Here is a 23,428-nt window from a genome sequence, read left to right as displayed (position 1 = left end):
GTACTTGGCAATAAACTACAATTTTCTTTCGGTAACCATAAATAAATACACTTTGAATTATATCCTGCATTGTTAGTAGCTTGCAGAAAAGAAAACAATTTCAGAAATATAAAGATATTTACTCTCTGTGTCCGAAGAAAATTTTCTCAGAGAAATAGAAGAACTTTATAAGAATTTAAATTAATGGTATTCGTAACTTTCGTATTGATGATAAAAGCACTTCGAGGCCTCTAAAACTTTCGTGGTATTGTTGCCCCGGCAAATAAAAACTATAATAAAAACAAAATGTACAGAAAAAAAAAGATTATCCAAACTGAAATAACCTGGTTTAGGAAATGATCGTGTCTTGTAAATTATTGAAAAGTTTCTTTCCAATAGGGCATTGCTAATAATCAATCAGTTTCCAGAGCCTGATAGGAACTACATCAGTTTTTCGGGGAATTCTTTTTTTATCTAACTTTTTTTTATCGATTGAGCTCCAATTTGCTCAAAAGAGAGTAATTCAAATGTAAATTGAAAAAAAAATATCCAGGAACAGCAAGATGAAAAGAAAATATTTAGGTTCTCCTGTGTAAACGTTCCAATTTTATCAGTATTGGTAATAACTTATTTGAAGAACAACGGAATAAGAAGAATATATTTAACGAATATATTGAAGAATATATTTAACGAATAAAAATTTTTCATTAAAAAAAAGTCAGATTTGTTTTATTACACAAAATAAAGAGAATTGATATGCAAAAGAATATTTTGCATAAAAGCTATATTATGTTCTTGTTTTGTTTCATTACCACACCGTTCTAAATTCTCACTAGGCCAGTTTCAGGAAGGATTTCTTAATTTCCTCTCATCGTCAAATAAAGAGAATGAAAACTGAAAATCTCATTCTTTTTTCAAACTTTCGCATCACACAGATGAGAGAACACTTGATTTAAACTCAACTTGCAGCAGACTAATCACACAACAGATCTATGATAAAGTTGCGTTTAAAATCCGAAACACTGCAACCAGGTCAACATTGCATAAATTAATAAAAACATACGTTTCTTCTCGCTTCTTTTCGTTGATCATTTATTATTTATGTAATGTTCGATTTTGCCGCTCCACCAATTTCCCATTTGTCATCGTGTCCAAAATCGTCTGGGTGTAATCTTTCTGTGGCATCACAGTTTTGTGAGTGGCTGAAGTTACCTTGTTGTTGGGTACCAAACAGCACAACAAATTAGCTGTTATCTTCTCTCTCATCTGCAAAAAAAATATGTAAAACTCTTTTTAAAACACTTCATACAACTTCAAAAATCCTGAAAACAGAAAATTTGCTGGAAGGCATTCTTTAAATTTGTTAAAATTTAATATGAAATAATACCCAATGCTTGTTAAAACGGAGAATGGACTATTATTATTTTTGGTGCAAGTATATACCATTGCTGTTAAGACTACTGGATTAGTTTTGTCAACCTAGCAGAACGTAGGTCCGAGTATTAGTATTATATATTTAGATTTGATTGCAATATTTCATTTGCATTTTTGTGTTATATTTTTTGTAGTTATTTATTTTTTTGTTATACGGTTAAATATTTTGTTATTTATTAAGATTACCTTATTTATCTGTATTTTAACTTAGTACTCCTAAAATTCTAGAAACAATTATACAATGATGGTTGGTTGGTTAAGTTTTATGGCGCAAAAGCCAGGTCTGGCCATGCTGCGCCACGCAAATGGTAAAAATTAAATTCAATGATATTATAAGGCTATTTAAATTAGATAAAAATATGATTATAAAATTAAACCATACATATTAAAACGACACTTTAAAAATTTAAAGTACAATTGTATTAATGTCCGACAAATGATTTTTTAAAACTGTAAAACCTAAATAAAATTCAACTAACCAATGTTTTGTAAAAATTTAAAAATATTAGGGTGAGGTCGGCCACCCACTAGCTCACGGATGTCTATGGAAACTGAATTAATAAACCGTAACCGCTGATTATTAAAAACAGGACAATCAATTAGAATGTGATGTACACTTAAAATTGTATGGCATGTCGTGCATTTTGGACATGGTTCTCCAAATAAAAGGTGTTTATGGCTGAAGCGTGTATGACCAATGCGGAGTCGAGTTAATTTAACATCGAGCCCACGCATTGGGATGGTAGGCCAGAAACGAATCATTGGCTCGAGCGAATGCAGCTTGTTGGAAGTCTGCTGATCCCAAGATCGTTGCCATAACATGCAGATATGGCGTGCATAAAATGTCTTTACATCGCTATGTGGAAGCTCTCGGTGATTATATTATAATTATACAATGAATTGGATACATTACTATTACAATTTCAAAGAGTTAAGTAATTTTGACCATCAATTTCTTTTTGTCTCAATGGGATTTATAAATATAATATTTTCAAACATTTAAACTAATGAAAATAGAAGGAACGTTCACAAACAAGAATATTGCATGACATTTGTAGAGAGGGAAGGATTTATTTCTGAAAAATGTAGGAGCAATGATGTAATAACGCTGCATTTTCAGTTTGAATTTCGATTTTTAGAATAGCATACACAAATATGTCTTGATAAGACTAATTTGACTAATTTGTTTTGATAAAGACTTGATTTGAGCTATTGATAATAGAAGCATTCCTTCCAAACAAGAATATATTATAATATTTGTATAGAGGACAGGATTTATTTCTGAAAAATGTAGGAGCAATGATGTAATAACGCTGCATTTTGAGTTTGAATTTCGATTTTTAGAATAGCATACACAAATATGTCTTGATAAGACTAATTTGACTAATTTGTTTTGATAAAGACTTGATTTGAGCTATTGATAATAGAAGCATTCCTTCCAAACAAGAATATATTATAATATTTGTATAGAGGACAGGATTTATTTCTGAAAAATGTAGGAGCAATGATGTAATAACGCTGCATTTTGAGTTTGAATTTCGATTTTTAGAATAGCATACACAAATATGTCTTGATAAGACTAATTTGACTAATTTGTTTTGATAAAGACTTGATTTGAGCTATTGATAATAGAAGCATTCCTTCCAAACAAGAATATATTATAATATTTGTATAGAGGGCAGGATTTATTTCTGAAAAATGTAGGAGACACAATGTGATAACGCTGCATTTTGAGTTTGAATTTCGATTCTTATGAATAGCTTACAAAAATATGCCTTGATAAGATACCACGAAGCTCTGACAGGAATTGAGCATCATATACGCACAGGTTTTTTTTATGCATCTCTTATAAAGATTATTTTTAAATCACGGAAGAATTTTTAATAGGAAAAATGCAGGGGGTTAGAGGGTAGGACTGATTTCTGACTAGAGAGGCTTGGCAACTGCTTAAGGTCAGATAGAGTAGCACACATGAGGATTAAACTTATTAACCTAGTTGCTCTATAAATAATTTTATTAAAAAAATACAAATTCTGTAGATTATAAAGTACTGAGATAATATTAAGATTTTATTTCATTATGTTGATTTGGTCATTACAATAATTATACCGAGTGCCTGCTTAAATATTATTAGTACAAAACAGCTGCCCTCCATCATGAACTATGATAAATAAAAAGGTACTTACAAATGCAGCAACATAAAAAATAAACTAAAATGAATCATCATTATTATGGTAATGAACTTAAAAATGTATTGAAATTTGAAATGAAATTATGAATGATTTATTAAAAGAGAAGCCTCATAATGTGTAGGGCCAAAGGTCTCAAACTGTCTAAATCTGCAACTAATAGAAAGCGTTCTTTGTTAGGAAATTTAATAAAAGAAAAGGATAAGCCTACTAAAGTGTACAACACAAATTTTATCGAAAACAAATTCGCGTTGACATAGCAACCACATGTAAGGCATGCATCTCACCGAAGCTCATAAACTCTTTCCTTTGAGAACTGATTTATACTCAAAGGTTCGTTGTTTATATTACACCTTATTTGTCATTGTGTCTGCCATGTTCTGTATATTTGCAATGATGTTATGCATACAAATATATTGTTGTGTTTTTCTAAATTTATGCTTCATTAAACCTGTATTCCAAACGCTATGTTGTGTTTTTTTTTTTTTTGTTTATTTAATTTTCCAGTAAACAATCTTATTGATCTAATCTTTTCCCTTGTAAACATTAATCGTTCTGTTTGCCTAGTCCACTCATGATTAAAAATCACTTTTTTTGGAGAAAGAAATGTATTATTCTATAATCCCTCATCGGGGAGTGCCCACAAATCGGCGGGTGAGGAATATCCAATTTTCTGTTTAGTTCTTGCTTCCCTGGTATATAAAGTAAAACGTGGGGTCGAGTTGCCTCTATATCGATGACGGGACCGACCTCTTACGGGAGGAGTTTCAGTAATGCCCATCGGAATTCAACCATAATTTCCAGATTAGTGCTATCGCGGCGTCCATTATTCAATTCTTCTGGATGCTACTGCAGAGGAGGGGAAGGGTTGCGATTTATAGTGTCATTCTTTATCACTTGAATGCATGCTTCTTTAATTCCTTCGCTGCTACGGTATATACTTATGATTCGGACTATCAATATAATCTAGATAATAGTCTAGATCGTTCTCTTTTGTTATTTCTTAATAAGTAAAGGGATAATCTTATTAGATTGTAGATATGGACGATTTAGATTTGGGAATCACAGGCAAATTACACGGCACCTAGCGTCGTAAAGCATTCTTTAGAGTTTTTTTTTCATATTGAATATTTTCCCAACCAGAGAAAATTAATTGAATGGTTTATGTAAATAAAATTCTGAATGTGTGTGTGTTTTTATATTGACAATTTTCTTCCGGTTAAGTGAAAATGTTTTTTATTTTTTTATTTTTTTTTAATTTAAGAAATAAAATTAAAAACAGCTTGTTTTCATTTCAATAGTTTTCCCCAAAAGTGATCGTTAAATCAATAGAAACATGCTCTAAATCTTTGAAAATATTTCCGAACAGAATCATTATTCAATCACTGGTGAGGGACTTTCATTATTATCTCAAACAAAAACACTGATGGAATTTTCATAACGCTTAACTAAATTTTTTGGCGATTTACGGGTAGAAAAATATAAGCTTCGAAGGTAACTATTAAGCTGAAAAAACATTTTCCGAAATTTCCGTTTAATTATATTACATTTGAATTGATGGATCCATTGTTTTTAACATTATTTGCAGAAAACGACCGAAAATGTGTGATTTACTTACAAGAAAAAAAAAATCACTGAAAAAAATGGCAGTAAATTATTTTTGGCAAAGAATTTTCAATGTTTATTGTTATCCTCCTGCGACTCGCGATTTTGTAGTTCTAATAATTCCAATGGTAAATATAATCGATAAATTACTTCGTCATCTGTGGATATCCTTAGAATGAAAATGCAGACTCCGAGAAGAATACTGGACACCGTGAAGGCACCATAAAAGTTTTCTTTCCTCGTATGGTACGCAGTCACCCCGAAGAACCATGACAGGATCAGTAAAAAGGTGATAATGGCTGAAGCCCATCGTGTAGTTCGGTAAGATCTACAAAAGCATGTAAAAATAATTACTAATTAGAATATATATATATATATATATATATATATATATATATATATATATATATATATATATATATATATATATATATATATATATATATATATATATATATTTAAATAATGCACTGGAAAGTAGAAAATACTTTTAAAATTTAAAATCAAGAGATCAAAACAAAAATTGCTAAAACAAAAGGCCATGACAGTAAAATGTTTTTAAATTTAAATTTTACTCAAAATCGAATTCAGATTTAATTAATTCAAATTTTTTAATGAATATTTAAGTCTTTAGAAAGATGAAAAATTACTCTAGTCCCTGCTTATATTTTATTTTTAAACAAGGCTTTATATTTATAATTCGATATTACTGATATTGAATTTCTCTGAATAAGTTTTATCCAATCAGACATTATAAAATATCCTTGTAACTTTCTAGAAAAAAAATTTCAATGGACTTCATGGGACGGGTTAGTATAAAATCTGTTCATGTGAATTTAAGCTTTCGAAATTCTTAATAAATTTCTTTTGCATTTTACTTAATAAATTTCTTTTACATTTTTTGTCTTTTTTAAATTCTTAATGAAACCAAATTCATTGCTTGCAAATTCATTGAAATAAACAGTAAAACTCTGTTTATTCCTTCAAGCTTAAAAGTAAATTGTTATAAAATAAACTCTAGTTATTATTCTTAAAGTAAAAGGCAGAGAATTTCCAATGATTGCCAACTTTATTAATCCAGAGTGATTTTTTACTTTCATGAAATATTTTCATTAGAAGAGGAATAATGTTTTCATAAAAATGTTTTATTATAGGTAGGCATCCGATAGATGGCACTACTATTCAGAAGTTATTTCAAGATTGAGAATTTTCATTCATATATTCGCTGTATCTAATCAGGGGGTAAAATTAAAATTTTAATGCATAGCACGAATTCATTTAAAGATAAAAATTATCAGCAACCGCAATTTTAAATTGATCAAAATAAAAAAAATATATATATTATAGTGTTTGAATTATTGGCCCACACAAACAACCCAGCGCTTTTATTTTGGTTTGTCATTAAATAATAACTTTTTTAGACAACATATATTTCGTTGTTGGGTTTTATCATCAGCAATTTGTGAGTTTCGAATATTTTATATTGAACAAAATTTAATTACGAAAAGAAACGCAGTCGTGTTCTGCTGTTTGGAATCTATCTTGCTGCCATCTGTTGGATAATATCGCTACTACTTTATATTTGAAAAAGCATTTTAATTTACGTTTTTATTTTCTTGTTACTTTTTCTACCGAGTATAGAAAAAATATTATAATCACCAAAAAATTCGGGACTTTGACTCATCTCCACGTTTTCGACTCAATGAATTTGAAAAACACCTTTAAAAAATTGCCTGTCTGTCCGTTCATCTGTCTGTCTGTGACAGACGAATTCTATAAGCTAGACGGAAGAAATTTAGTACACTCTCTTTACACCAAATTCTGTCAAATTTTGAGCAAAATTCGTTTAGAGGAAATCTGTTTATCTGGCTCTTGGAATATAAATTAACTCGATAACCTTAAAATAAAAAGAGCTACAGAGATAAAATTCGGTAAACAGATTTAATATCTATAATATTTAATATTAATCATCAATTAAATTTTAACTTAAATCCAACAAGAAGTTGACCGTCTGTTGGTCTGTACTTTCAGAAATATATAAAGCAAAAAACTCAAAACTGTAAGGACTTAAATATATGAAATTTGGAAAGTGATTTTGTGACTACAAATATAGTTCTTTGTCATAATTCATTTTGTTTCAATCGACATAGAAAAATGCTTCTAAAAGACAAATTCTGTTTCCATATGTTGTTAAGCCCATGGCAGGGATTAATCGCCAAGGTTTGCATGATAGATTTAGTAAAAATGCCAAACTCACGCAAAATGTTAGTGTTTCGTAACCAATGTACGACAATGCTATGTAAGGCATTCTGTGATTTATTATTTCTTTATACACGTTTATTAAAAAGTATGCTAGAAAGTTTTTAGGAGACCATAAGAACTAGTTATTTTCCTTACCGATTAATAGTGAAAAAAAAAATCGAGCCGACATACTCCATATGAGTTTGGAATTTTCCAAAAGCTTGATAAAAAGCATGTTGTCATTTTAAATACATAAGTTCAAGGTTTAAAATTTTAATTCTATAAAAATGCAAAAACTGTAAATGAATTTTTAAACCAAATGCCTCGCTGTAATACATTATCTAACAAAACTCTAAATCATATAGATAAATAGTTAAATAATAAAGTGTGCATTGCAATAAAATCAATTGTGATCTAAAATTTTAATTAGTTTCGTCAATTAAATATCCACTATTTTGTCATATGAAATGAAATAGAAACAAATTAGACCTAACGCTAAATACAATTCAAATCAATCGAATTTTTCTAAATTAAAAGGAATATAATGAACTAAATATTATTATACTTAATTCCACATTCAACTAAGCATAATAATTTTATTTGTTACTATACACCTTAATTTTATCTTTATTTATAGCAAAAATGAATGTGCGCCTGTTGGCGCTTTAAAGGCCAAAACATTTATCATAGAGCTATCAAACTTGGACATACATTGCTTTGGAGGGTGGAAATGTGTATCTAGGGGCATTTTTTTTTTTAGTTCTAAATTTTTCAGCGAATTTTGGTGTTTTCCCACAATAACTTCCAAAAATCTATACTTATAATAAAGCTCAATGTGTGTGTGTGTGTGTGTGTGTGTGTGTTGGCGCTCTACAGGCCAGACCGTTTGACATACAGCTACCAAATTTGGTACATGTATACCTTGGAGGTTGGGAATGTGCACCTGGGGTTTCTTTTTTCGAATTTTTAATTAGAATTTTATATTATTAATTAAAAACTAACTTTCCCGCCAAAAAAATCTTCCATTTTCCCCACCGCCAACTTTTCCGCCAAAAAAATCTTCCATTATCCCCAGCGCCAAACGAGAAAGGCTTCAGTTTTTTTTCTCCCAACAGTAATGAGGCTAGGATTAAAATTTTTCGGCGGATTATTTCAATCGGTTCTGTTTATTTTCTTAATGTTTGATGCATTTAAAATTAAACATTGTTAATGAATCAATCTTTCAGATTCATTCTGAAGTACTTTTGAATTAAAATAAAACAGAATAAAGGAAATTAAAAATGTCTAATCCGCATAGCGTTACCCCAACTGGCGTAGAAAAAATCACGTATTTGCGTTACGTAACCGGCGAAGAAAATTCACGCATGCGCATTCTGTTCTGATTGTTGCCATGACAACGTTATCAATGGATGATTTAAATTATTTTTGAGTTAGTCGCATGCTTTTGTAAGTAAATTGTATTTATGTTAGTTATATATTTTTTGTATATGCTTATAGTTTCAAGTACATCGTTTTTTAAGTAGTTTTTTTAAAACCTGTTTTCAACCGTTTATTTTAAACGATTCGTTTTATTTTCTTAGTGTTTGATGCATTTAAATTTAAACATTGTTAATTAATCGATCTGCTCATAATGAATCTAAGAAAATTTTGTTGACAAACTCTTGAGATATTACATAAATTAAAAAAGATATTCTTTAGTGCCCATAAAGTTTAAACGCTGAGTGACTCTATTTTCAGTAATCAGATTATAAAAAAAATGCTTTGTTTCAGTAAAAAATATTATTATATTAATTGAAGATTAATTCTTTCCACTTTAATTTAAAGCATAAATTCTACGTATGCTAACAGAAAATGAGAGATACATATTACATTATGACTGAAGGCCTTTATAATATTATGAATGAATTATATGACAATCAAAATTTGAAGTTTTAAAATATTTTGTTGAAGAAGCTATTAAAGTAGAAATTGTATAAAATATTTAATTATTAAAATTTTAACGAACATTAAGATTGGCGAACCGGCTGGTCGCCAAAGGCGGCTAGTATTACAATACAAAAAGGATTTTCACATCATCTTAAAGTTCAATAAAATTTTCTTTTCAATGATACTAATATTTTAACGTATAAATTTATACTTTTAGTTATACTTTTAATGAATTAAAAAATATTTAAACTATATTTTCCAATAATTTAATTTCTCACCAAATAAAATAAAATTTAACCTGCACGACAAAGTCACACGTCCGTGGGAAAATATTAACTTTTTTCAACATATTGCCACCGCATTAACAAAAACTAAAACTAAAAAATAAGTTAAATATTACTGCAAATTAAATTTAGAAAAGTGTAATTTACCTCAGGTTTCTGTATGAAATGAAATAAATATGATACTTTCTAAAAAATAAATGCAAGAATAAATTTTTTTATGATCTTTAACAGTTATATTATAATTTCAATAACTTAGTTTTATTCAAGGCAAACATGGTTTAATATATACAGGATATACACTCTAACCAGGGTTCAATTTGTTAACCTTTAGTAATAGAACATACATCTGTTAAAAAATGGTCTGAATGAAATGAAGTAAGTAATTATATTTTGTATTATAACTTGGGTCAATAAATGCTCTCACGAGCTTTGAATTTTAAACTTTTACATATATTCTCTGGCTTCTAAATCATATTTAACAAAATATTCTTGTGACTCTAATATCTATACACTAATAATGTGTGGGCACATGTTGGTGCTCTACAGGCCATATCATTTGACTTACAGCTATTAAATTTGGCACATATATGCTTTGGAAGATTAAAATGGGCACCTCGGAGAAATTTTTTGAATTTTCAAATAGAATTTTAATTAATTAAATATTAAGCTGAATTTTAGCGTTTTTCCACAATAACTTCCAAAAATATTATAGCACAAAAATAAATGTTACCCCGTCTCAAAATTTTTAAAAATACCTTCTTAATTATACCAATTTAATAATCGAGCGAATTTTTTTGTGAATTTTAACAATTTTTTTATTATTTTTATTTTTTATATATTCTAATTTTTAACAATAAATTACATTATCGTCCTGTAGCTCAAACCATTTTCATTATTTTATCAACTATCTCATCTCGTGATTTTCTTCCAGTGTTGAAAATTAAAGGATTTTGTTTAATATCCGTCTACTTTACGAGACCGATAAAAAAAATGAAGGTAAAATACCGTGAAATTTAAAAGATAGATGACCGTAAATTTACGTTTTTAATAGTGCTATGATGTCATGGAATTGATCTCCATTAGAAATGTTCAAGTACACAATAAACAAAGCATATGTAAGAGACAATTAAATAATATAACTTTAATTTTTTGATAATTTTCCAGAATCATGAATATGTAGTTATATTTATATGATTTAAATAAAATTAAGTATAATCAATGTTCCTTATATATCAAGTTGTTCCCGAAGATATAAGATCTCTTTCGTAGCCAAGAAAAGGACTTTCTAATGTTACGTAACTTTGCACTTTTAAGGAGATCTAAAAATCTATGAAAATTAAATGATAATGCATATGTTACCGTTAAAGTATGAAATCCGTTATTTTATAGAATACCTAGTTATTCCATGAAATAACTGATCGTGTCCGTTAAAGTGTAAAACTCTCTTGTATTTCATGGTTTAACTAGTTATTTCATAGAATAACGATCTGCAGCCCGTTAAAGTGTAAAATAATCTATATCATATATCACGCACGACTACATTTACCTTCCACCCGAACTGCATTTATGTTTTTGTTTGTTTGTTTGTTTTAGAAATAAAAAATGTTTTTATTTTAGAAATAATGTTCTTTGTAATTCCAAGTGCCATTTTAGTAATCCTTGTTGTAACAAATGATTTTATGGTACGTTTCCATAAATACCATTTATACGCTGCATAAATTAGATAAATTGCTTCTTTTTCATTTTAATTGTCTATCATTAGTTTAATTTCATTTTAGATAAATTGTTTATTTTACACTTTAACTGTCTCTCATTAGTTAATTTATAGAATACCTAGTTATTTCATAGAATAACTAGTTAAAGTGTCAAATTAATCACATATTACACACTTTAACGGACACGATGTTATTTCATGGAATAACTAGATATTCTATGAAATAACTGCATTATATACTTTAACGGTAACCCATACAATATTTAAACCAGCGTCTTTCAAAAAATAAGCATTTACACTTTAAACTGGCATATATAACGTTATTATACTGTAATTATTTCAGAAATTGCAAGCTGATTAGTCTGAAAGCCATTGAAATGTGCATGCACACAATGATCAGAGCATATGGAATAAATTAAGATAATACTTTTCAGTATCTGACAAATTGAAGAAATCATAAACTTGATTATATATCTACAGATTTTACTAAAATATAGCAAATATCGCAGGCGAACCAGCTAAATGGCATGGCTCAATAAATCTTTCTCATAGGTAAGAGAAGAATTCACTAATGTCACGTGGCATTATATTAACAAGGACGATTTAAAAATCAATGATATATGATATTTAAACTAATGTATTCGAAAAGATATGTATTTACTCTTTAAGCAGATGTATAAAATACTTTTTGCAATAATTATTGCCAAAGTTGCAAGATGAAGTTAAGTTAAAGTTGAGCAAAGGTACAAAGGTTTCGGCATATATTTTGATTATTTAAATAAATGTTTAAGAAATAATTAAAAATAATAAATAGCAGAAATATCACAATTACCAAGAAATGGATCCCAGAATGGCATGTGTCAATTTCATGTCTTAATTCTTTATTAATGTAAAAGTATTTTGTTGAAGAAATCATTAAGATATAGTTTCACAAAATATTTAATTTTTAACAACCATTAACCACGTTGAAACAGCTGGTCGCTGAAAATGATTGTAGTATCAAATTAATTTATATCTACAATAATAGATTTTCTATTTATTAATTTAAATATACTTAATCATATTTTCTAATGCAAACATAAGTCTACTTAATCGAATTTTTCTAATATGGAGAAAAAAAGAATATAAATTAAAATAAATATTACTGTACTCCGTTCCACATTCAAATAAACTCAATGATTGTATTTGGTATTGTGCAACTTAGCCTTTTCTGTATCAAAATAATAAGCAAGCTTATATCTGGAAAAATCGTATTTCTTAAACTAATTCACTACAAATGTACAAAATATTTAAATGCTGCATTTTTTTATTATGATCCTAAATAAATACAAATATTTAAACGAATATTTTATTGAAGTTTGTAAGAATCATCGCTGGAAAATTAGACACGGACGCAATACAACTTATGTTAAATTGGAGGCAATTCATTTGAAAAACTAATGACCTTGTCAATGACACGGCACTTCTAGTTATTTGATTGAACGTTACAATGCTTTCAAAAATTGGTGTTATTCTTCCGCTGGTGGCACGCAAGTATGAATTAATCCAATTATTTCAAAACACAGCTTATGTAAATAACTATATCTATAGCTTACTTTGCTCTTTTGTATTGGCTTTCTGACAAGGACACTGGCACATCCGATGTACAAAGAGTGATGAAAATGAGAAAAAGCTGAAGAGCAGTGCACCCGACAATTGGAATAATTGAAGGCCAGTACGGTGCTCGATTAGTATTTAACCAACAACTGAAAATACAAAAATTATAATTCATTTGCCTTTGAAATCAGGAGGTCTTATAGTTTGACGCTTCTTCAGTTTTTGCATTTCTAACTAAAGTTGATAATTATTTTATTTTTACAACTTACTTTCTTTTCGTTGTGTATTGATTGAACCAGATGATAGCAGAAATTCCTGTAACAATTCCAGGAAAAACTGAAAGGAGAGAAAAATAATGTTATATTCCTTATAAATCTTTAATACACGATTTCTAAAATTCATGAATTATTACATAAAGATTTTAAAAATAAATCCAGTGCAATTAAAATTATTAAAGTGTGAAATAACTCTATATGTTAAAACCATTTCATGTATTATTATTTAAGAGCTAATGATTATGATATTAAATATATACTAGAGGCGGATAAAAAGTATTGGTGTTAATTTTTGTTTCTTAAAAGAGGGAAAAATAAATGAAATAAGGATATTTACTTTCTTATATACGTAGTATAGAGAAAATATAGGGATCGTCAAAAAATTCAAAATCGAGATTTTGATGAATCACCACGTTTTAGACCCCCCCCCCCCCCTGAGTCCGAAAAGTACACAGTACGCAGATTTAATATCTATAGTGTAGACGCCAATAAAATTTGAAGCCAAATTCAACAAGGGGTCGAATGACAGCTGGTCTGCACTTTCAAAAATATGTAAAAGCAACAATTCAAAAGCGCATTGACTTAAATATATCAAATTTGGTATATGATTTCGTAACTACAAGTGTAGTTCTTTGTCATAATTGTTTCAGTTTTAATCGGTAGGGAAAAACGCGTTTAAAACACAAATTCGATTTTTGGATACTCTTAACGGCATGTCAGGGATTAATTGCCCCAAAACTCGTCAAGAATCATAAGACAGATTCAGTAAAAATGCTAAATTCACGCCAAAAGTTAACATTTCGTATCTACTGTACGCCAAGGCATTTTCTGTCATAACACTTTTATTAGAGAATATGCATGAAAGCTTTTGGGAGGCTACTCCCCTGGTTTCATAGAGAAATCTAGGTTTAAAGCTTTCCGTCAGTGTTTTACTTTAAAAGGAAACGCCTTTTTATTTTTTTCAGGCCTATCTTAAGGTCATTTAAATTACTTTAAATAGTATTTATTACTTTTTTATTGACTGAAAGACAGGAGAATTTGAAACTCCGTGTACACTGTACACACACAAGGCATAATTCACACAAGGCACATTAATTTTTATTAGGTTTTTTTTTTTTTTTTTTTTTTTTTTTTTAAATATAAGCTAATATCGGCTTTAGAATCTTTTACATGCTGCAATGAAATTATTTACAATATGTAGAATAAAGGAGGAGTTGATTAATAACATTTTCATTTAATTCATCACTGAGCTAAAATTTAAAAGTTTCCAAGCTTAGGAGGATGATAGTAAAATAAATCATAAAAAAAAGCCGAATCTTATCTCAAATACATCTTAAGAAACGATGGACGAAAAATGTGAAGTTTATTCACATTTTTATGATTTTCAACGAATGGCGCATTTGTTATTTTGAAAAAATATTGAAAACATCGATAATTAGATTCAACAATTACTTTAAAAAAACTTGAAAAAAACAAACAGTGATTTATTTTCATCAAAATTATTGTTGTCATTTTTTAAGATGGACATTTTGCTTTTTGTAGTCCAAAACTGACGAAGGATTAAATCATAAATTATTAATACATTTATATAAATGTTTACTTTATGTATTATGTACATGTGAATCTTACCCCAGCCAGCTATGAAGAGATTTCTGGTAGAAATTTGTGGTATCAGCCTTCGAAACCAGGAAACTCGAGCTTGGCAGATGCAAATAACCTCCAACAACTGGAAGAATGAAGCCCCCACGAAAAAGAAATGAAGAAATACAGCTATAGCTAAGCACATGCCCTAAAGGAAAAAAAAAAAAAATACATCAAACTTTTTTTTGTCTAAATATGATATTTTTTATACAGTATTGGAGCTTGAATAATCTATATGTAATAAAGAACACGTTTGTGAGGCCGGGATAGCCAGGTTGGTAGGGCGTTGGATTCGCTTCCCTTGGATTGCGAGTTCGAACGCCACCGGGCCCAAGACTCTCCTTGTGTGTGTGTGTGCGGTGGCTGGTACACGCAGAATTCTGTCGTGGCCACACAGTCGTCCATGTCGAGAATAATACCACTGGGTGTACTGGATCAGAGATCATTGTTCTCTGATTCAGCTCTACATTACGATTTGTAGCAATAGATGAGTGTAGAAATGCATGGATGAAGTTCGCCCCGTAAAAGGGGTTGTGACGTGTGTGTAGCTAAGTTGTACTCTTGGTCGTAGTTGGCGCTTACTGAAAATACAAGAGCACCCTTGGCTTAAAATCACTGACTTCTAAAGTCAGTGGGCTTGTCTATGACAAGTGCCATTAGAAACAACAACAGAACTGGTTTGTGTCTGTCTATTTGTCTTTCTTGTCTCTATGTACGTCTGGGCCTTTCGACATATCAGGACCAAATTTCTCACAATGATTGATTAGTTTGATAGGAAATAACGTCATAGAAAATATATTAACATTCAAATTATTGTTTATTGTTAAGCTGTAAATTCGGGCATTTTTTGTTTATTTCAATAAATTTTCCATTTGTGTTCTCATTGTTGTAGAATAATTATTATATCGCTCTGAAATCCAGAAAATTCTTTTTTGTAATAAGCTTAAATTGAAAGTGCCATGAAATTTTCATGGATTTTGCCGGAAATGCCTTTCTCTTATTTTGCTTCTGAGGAATTTTTGTTGTGGTGACACATTTATTCTCTAATATTATTCATACAAAAACAATGCATATAATATTTATTTGGCATTCATTTTTTTAAAGATAAAGTTGAATTTTCAAAGCGATAGTCAATAATATATGGTATTCACATTTCAGATGGGATTTTAAACAGAACAGCGTGATCTTTATTAGAACTGGAGTAATTTATTACTTATTTATGTTTAATTTTATAATTTATTTTGTGTAAATATAATGAAGAGTTATATATTCAATAAATAACGAGTCATCAGATTTGAAAGAATGAAATCTGATTGTAAACGTTTTTACTGTAATAGTGTGAAAAAAAAACAAAAAAAAAACAACGCTACACTGTTACTGTAAAAACAAAGCGAGATTCCCAACAGAGAATGGCATTTGCAATCATATCTGGGATATCACTTGTATATTTGGTTTGAATGCGAAATATTGGCCTTTTTAACTTTTTTTCAATTCTCTAAACATAACAAAAACAAAATGTAAAGTGTGGTCTTTAAAAGATGATTAAAAAGAGTAACATTAGGCAGTTTCTAATTAATTTCAGTATGAAAAACTCCTTTTTTTACTAATAAACAACACAGGAATACTAATTAAGACTCTTAAATTCATAAGTGTTTCTAGGAAAAATTAATAATTTATTAACTAAATTTGTTTATCAAACGTTAATATCGATAGTAATCCCTGCCCTTCTGTCTACAGTATTAACTCTTTTACTATATAATATCTTCGTTGAAAAAAAAAATAAAAACTATTTCCTCTATAACACTTATTATGAGATCCCTAAGCAGCCGACTCCATATCACCAAGCCATGAATATATTCCTATCTCTCGCATGGTTAGTTAAATCATTTCAGAGATTTAGAAAGAAAGAAATTATCAATTTTAAAACTGTAGTAAGTATTATAAAAAAGTTGGAAACTTCTCCTAATCTTTTTGCACGAATGATATTAGGAATAAATTTATTCAACATCTGTAGACTCTACAAGTAATAAAGAAATTCTCGTGTTTGTTTATATCTTTTAAAATTGTGCTAGATCCTTTTGCTCATATTTTTTTCATAATGAATCTAAGTGATGGTACTTACCTCATTTATACGAAAGGATTCTGTAGTTGTAAGCAATATAAGCATGTATGCACAAAAGACGCATGTTTCACTGCATATTTGAGCCAGACAGTCGATATGAAACATCCTATAACAGAACAAAAAGCTACTTTCAGATTGGGATTCTTTTCTCGCACTCATGCATTGAAAGATGAATCATTAGTAATGAAAGAGCAGTTTTAAAAAGTTAGGAAGAAAAGGTTAAATATTAACTTTTTCATCAAAAAAAAAATCGTTAGAAAAGAATTTTCAATGAATACTAATAATAAATAATAGTAATAATAATAATAATAATAATAATAATAAACGAACTACATATTTCTAGCAAGGAATGATACCGTAATAAATCCTCATGGAATCAGTTCATAAGATGTCATAATATCAAATTTAATTTTGCATGCAATTTAATTCTGTCTTATTTTATAATGTGATCTCATACACTTTCTTCCCCTGAAAGATGCACAATGGAATTGGGACACTTAAAGAATTCTAAGAACAATTTAATAAGAACAACTTTTAATATTGTTCCGAAGACTTCAGATAAATTTACTAACTAAATATAAAGGAATTACGAGAAAGTTAATTTTTTTACACCTTATAAAGTTAGTTTTTAACATATTATTAGCATTCATACTGCGTGGTTCATCGTTATAAATTTAGTGATAGAGTACAGAGAGAAGAAGATTTAAATAGAAAGAGATCGTATATGGTACACATTTTTCTTATGTACTTAGTAATTAAAATAAATGTGTTATTCTTACATTATTATAATGAATACATAACGAAGTTCGAAAAACTTTGGAATGCTGCACCAATATTATGAAGGATTTCTTAGACTTCATTGAAAGGCACTTGACTGATGAAGTATAATCATTTATACACATTAGAGAGATATTCAACCAGTCAACTTCTTTAGTTATTACGGGAAATCAACCAGTCAATCTCCTAATTACCACTTAATGACGTGAAATCAATATATTGCAGCAATTTGATCACACATTATTGAGCTTAACCATTTTTCGGCAATGACTGATTTAATTTCACTTAAGGATTCAGTTCATGCCACATAAACATTCTTGCAATCATTATACAAATACAATCAACTCTCTTAATTTTTGTTGATAAATCGGATCCATAAGTTCATGAAATTACCACTAAATTTGAACTTGCCATGAATTCACAACATCTTAAAGCATTACTCATTGAATCAATATTCAACCAAACGTTCTTCAATAACTTAAAGTTCAGTTTGCAGAGTCCAGGTAAACCGTAAATAAAGGCATTTGTAATGCTCATTACATGCTGTAATTTTTTTATCAATGTCAAATTCCATATAGCGAACCTCTCTGATATTCTCCGAGCGTGCGTCATAGATTATGGTTCAAATAATTCCCACTGTACCATTCCTCTGACTAAAGAGTTTATGTAGAAAAAAAAATTCAATCTTTCATCAGATGTAAACTGCTATACTCTATCTGCTATGAAAAATAAAAGTATCTTGAAACTTGTTGCAGTATTTTTGAAACCGAACCTATGTTTACCGAACTCAAGTAGCCACTACGCGTTCGTAATAGGTTAATCTCGTGATAAAGTTATTCAACATTATCCAAAGCTTTTGAACATTCAACCACTGACAAATACTTCAACGTTGTGTTTCTAGTAATGTGACGACGGGAGAACCCCTTCAAACACGCATTTCATAAATTTTCAGTTCATTAAAAATTTCAAATGCTATCTATTGATAAGTGCGAGTACAAGGCTGAAAAAAAGAGATAATATTTTGTGAAAGAAAACAATTTAATATAAAGGAAAATATTTAAAAAATTTAAAGAATTATATGACTCAATTTCCATGCTTACCCAGAGGTAACATAAATGATTATGGTAAAACCAACCAACAATGTGACAACTGTACAACCAATAACACGGAAGACAAGCAAAGGCACTTCGTCACCGACTAATTCTTCTCGATTTGACACCTGAAAATTTGAAATAGCATTCATTTTTATTACTTTATTTCTTTTAAGACCCTACGAAACTGACAATGGCACGAGGAATTACTATTTGATATTAGTTTGCATAAACTGTATCGAAAAAGATATTACAATGAATAATAATATGGATAAGTTTCAGGTTTTCTTATACCGCCTGATAGTTTTGAAAATCAACTTTTAACCGTCTCGCAAACTTGTCTGGTAAATCTTAAGAAAGTACTGTCTTTGTGAATTCTGAGTACGATAGCAAACGTGTAAACTATTAATTTAGATATCAAATTTAAAAATAACACTGTACATTTTTAGCATTAGTTTATTTTATGTTGATAGCGTCTGCTGATCATATTAGAGTACTAGAACGAAAAACTGATCCATAAAAAAATCGGGTGCTTGTTTCAAGAACACCATAATAAGTGGTAAAAGAATAGTCAAGGCCCTTTTCTCAATGACAAATTTTATCTGTAATAGAAAACTTTGTCATATGGGATGTGCTTTAGAAAAACCTATTTTGCACATACCAAAATAAGCTATTTTGTTACGTAATACGGTGACAGCCTATTTTGTATTTATCTTATGGGTAATGAAATGACCGGTGTTATATCAGTTCTGAAAGTAACTTCAGAAAACTTAAGTTATTGTTCAACTTATATAATTACACAATTTTTGCTAGCAAATTTGTACTTCACTATTTTATCCACTTCTACTCGCTTATATTAAGCGATATTTAAATAGCAATAAGAGCAATCATATGTAAATTTCAAAGAACATAAGGAATTTATTCCATAATACATATTTTGGATAGAATAATTCTGATAGTTATCACGCTTTTTGAAATAAAGTTTTATTCCTGGAAGTGAATTGCTAAATCTCATCATTACATAAGAAATTTTATTCTTTTTTTTTATTCCATGCGAGATGTTTTAAAATTTATTTTGAAAATTCTTCTCTTCTTGAGGGATGATGATGGTTAAATAATTTCTGTAAAGCACATAATTTAAATATTTGGAATTATAAAATTCATGCATAGATATAGATGAAATTTCGACGTGAAATATTCTCAAATGAACCAAGCTAGGTAGAATTTGTATTTTATATCTATTTTAATTAAACAGATGAGTGTATGTGTAATAGTGATGAATGTATATGTGTATACATTCATCTGTATTATATGTTTACACCAGTCATTCATCTTATAAGATGTATATATACATGTATTATATTATAATGTATAATATTATATTATAATGTATAATATTATATTATAATGTATAACATTATATTATAATGTATAATACATGTATATATATATACATGTATTATATAATAGAATATATAAAAAGATGAATGTACATGTGTGTGTGTGTGCATTGGCGCTCTACAAGCCAAACTATTTGACCTACCGTATTTGTTTGTATTTATGTACCAAATTTGGTACATGCATACCTTGGAGAGTAAAAATGCGCATCTCCGAATGATTTTTTTTTTTGAAATTTTAAATGATTAAAAATTTAACTGAATTTTGGCATTTTCCACAATAATTAACAAAAATCTTAAACAACAAAACTAATTTTACACTTTCAAAATTTAAAATATTTTTTTAATGATACTAATTTAGTAATCAGAAGAATTTTTGCTGAACTTGGCAATTTTTTTAAAAAGTAGTATATATTTGCATAATTTCTAACATTAGATCACATTATAGCTCTGAAATTCAAATGTTTTCATAGTTTCAATTATTTCATCAAGTGATTTTCTTCTATTGTTAAAAGTTAAAGTAGTGAGATTTTGTTCAGTATCTATGTAATTTACGAAACCTATAAAAAAAGTGAGTTTATAATATCGTGAAATTTAGCAGATAGATAAACCAAGTATTTACTTTTTAATAACGCTTTGATGTTATGAGACTATATCCATGAGAAAGGTTCATGCACATGATAAGCAAAGCTTAACTATAATAATTAAAATAACACTGCTTCAATGGCAGACAGAGTGGTGGAATCATGAAGATAAATAACAAATGACTTATCTGAAATAAAATATAACGGAAACTCCCAGCGAACCAGCTGTCCGCCTGAGGCGAGTAGTTTGTAATAAAGTAAAATGACTTACTTCCGAAGAAATGTCAAATGCATCTCCAGTGCTCATAGTTATTTATTTGTCAGGCAGATTACATTTTTCTCCTCTGTAAGAAAGACAATGAAAATGGGCCGTCAACACACAACATTCTATTTATTATTTCAATACATACGTTATGTATTATTATTTCATACATATTATAACATACATCAACTTATTATTTCATACATACAATACATTACTTTTGCATAATCGTATCATGTATAATATGTAATGTGTGCAAGAAAATGTGTAAGGAAAATGATTATTGGAATTATATAATTATATATGTAATGAAAATCATTAGATGAAAATTCACTGTATTATGAAACCAAATGTTATCGGTGTCTATAAACATCTTCCAAAAATATCCAAAATTAATTTATCCTTTGATAGTCACCACTGTTTTTTGATTTCTTTTTAACCAACTGAAAATTTCCCGATTGTTACTTGAGGAAAATGGATATTAAATTCACAAAACTAATTCTTTTAATTTATCCATTTAATTTTTCGTCACAATTTTTTAAAAGTATTTCATCCATTTTAGACTCAATCATTTAGTATGCAAATAAATATATTTAATATTTTCACTGCACGTGGCATGAAATGCATATAGCTAAAACATAGTAAATACATACTAAATAATGTATATAATATGTAAATGCAAGTAATGAAAATAATCTACACATAGTATACAATTATGTCTCATGAAAGCGTCTGTATGTTGAAACCCGAAAAACTCGAGAAATACTTAACTAATTTTGGAGATATTTGTACCGTTTTGTAGGGCATTTATTGGGGAAGGTTTTAGTATATTGAAGTCATATAAAAATAAAAAAAAGAGTTCTATAATTGCGGTTTTAATTATTTTCCTACTACGATTTGCGCATGCGTAAAGCAGTAGTATCTGTGCTTTGCACCTATCATCGCGTGAGCGGAAATATCAAAATTCGCATGTGCAATTAGCAAGAGTTGTGGTATTCATATGCGTTACATTTCTTTGTTTGCGTCTGATTTTAAACAGCGATTCAAATCTCATTATCCCCAAAAGAAGGAAATTCAACCTTGGCGGGAGCACATTAATTGCCAAAACGCTTCGTTTGTTGCGCGATAAAGAAAATGTAGAGGAAAGAAACATTAAGTCACCGAATATCAGAGAAAGAATGTCCACACTTTTTTCAAAGGAGTGTTTTCTGCTGAGTGAAGTAACCGTCTCTCTTTAAATCGCACTGCAATTGAATTACAGAGACAGAATGAATCTCGCCTGTTTGCTGACAGAGAAGGACATTTAAATTTGAGACACAGTAGAAGAAGTGAAAGAACAAACGTTCCTGATATTTGATCCGAAAAGGAGTACACCGCTCTGAATTTCGATCCATGTGTGGTACAGAAATGATGCCTCTGTTTCAACAGAAACAATATCTATAGTCTGTCCATATTGTTCAGTTTTATCAACAGCTTTGATATACAGTCATTTTCGGCAAAAAATAATTTATCGCCAAATTTTAGCGAAATGGCAGAATGTGGCGAAACGGCAGCAATAGGATAATGGTAGCAAAAGTGACATTGAAAAATTGCCTACCTCGCAAGGCGCAAAATGACTGTATATCAAAGCTTAGCCCAGCTTTAAAATGGAAAGATGAATCAAAAGGCACGTGTTATTTACAAGGGAAAATTTAAACCATTTTAAGAGTATAAATAAGGAACAGCATTGATATACAGCCATTTTCACCCATAAAATTTATCGCCAAATTTTAGAAATGGCTGAAGGAGGCGCGAATGGCAGCAATAGAAAAAAGTCAATAAATGCAGTAAAATGAAATGCATACAAAAAATTTAATCGGAAATAATGAAAGTAGAAGAAGTATGTGCAGCAGGAAAAAAATCAAGGGAAATGAACAGGAAAGATCGAAATACAGTAGCATACAAAAAATGGCGGCCATGTAACCCCAAACAAAACGCCACCGAAAAATAGCCAACCTCGCAAGGCGCCAAATGACTGTGTATCAAAGCTTAGCTCTGAATATTTCTGAAAATGTGCTATAAAAAATTGACTTGTAGTTATTTTTGATGATTTCTAAATACCTTTTTGATCCCTCATGGCATTCCCATATCATATAGAGTGGAGGCTAGACTTAAGTCTAAAGCTAATTTTTCCTCTTAGATGTTATGCCACGGGCAACGTTGTGCGAGTACTGCTAGTACATACTAAATATTGAAATATTTCCATTCTACTCAGAGTTATCTTGCTAACATGTACGAAAACATCCTTGTCCTTGTGCCCGAGATCTTTATT

General features: G+C 29.3%; 1 protein-coding gene across 1 annotated transcript; it reads right to left on the bottom strand.

Moving 5' to 3' along the window:
- Window positions 1–1,055: 1,055 nt before the first annotated feature.
- Window positions 1,056–21,202, bottom strand: LOC129962039 (adhesion G-protein coupled receptor D1-like). The gene is made up of 8 exons (XM_056075726.1): window positions 21,127–21,202; window positions 18,884–19,002; window positions 17,007–17,112; window positions 14,873–15,032; window positions 13,238–13,304; window positions 12,968–13,117; window positions 5,358–5,535; window positions 1,056–1,245 (listed from the first exon to the last, which is right to left on the bottom strand). Exons 1-8 carry the CDS (start codon window positions 21,160–21,162, stop codon window positions 1,075–1,077), a joined length of 987 nt encoding a protein of 328 aa, XP_055931701.1. The 5' UTR covers window positions 21,163–21,202; the 3' UTR covers window positions 1,056–1,074.
- Window positions 21,203–23,428: the final 2,226 nt, after the last annotated feature.

This window comes from Argiope bruennichi, chromosome 2 (assembly GCF_947563725.1).
Source record: "Argiope bruennichi chromosome 2, qqArgBrue1.1, whole genome shotgun sequence".
Classification (NCBI taxonomy): Eukaryota; Metazoa; Arthropoda; class Arachnida; order Araneae; family Araneidae; genus Argiope; species Argiope bruennichi.
This window is presented reverse-complemented; position numbering and strand designations above follow the sequence as displayed.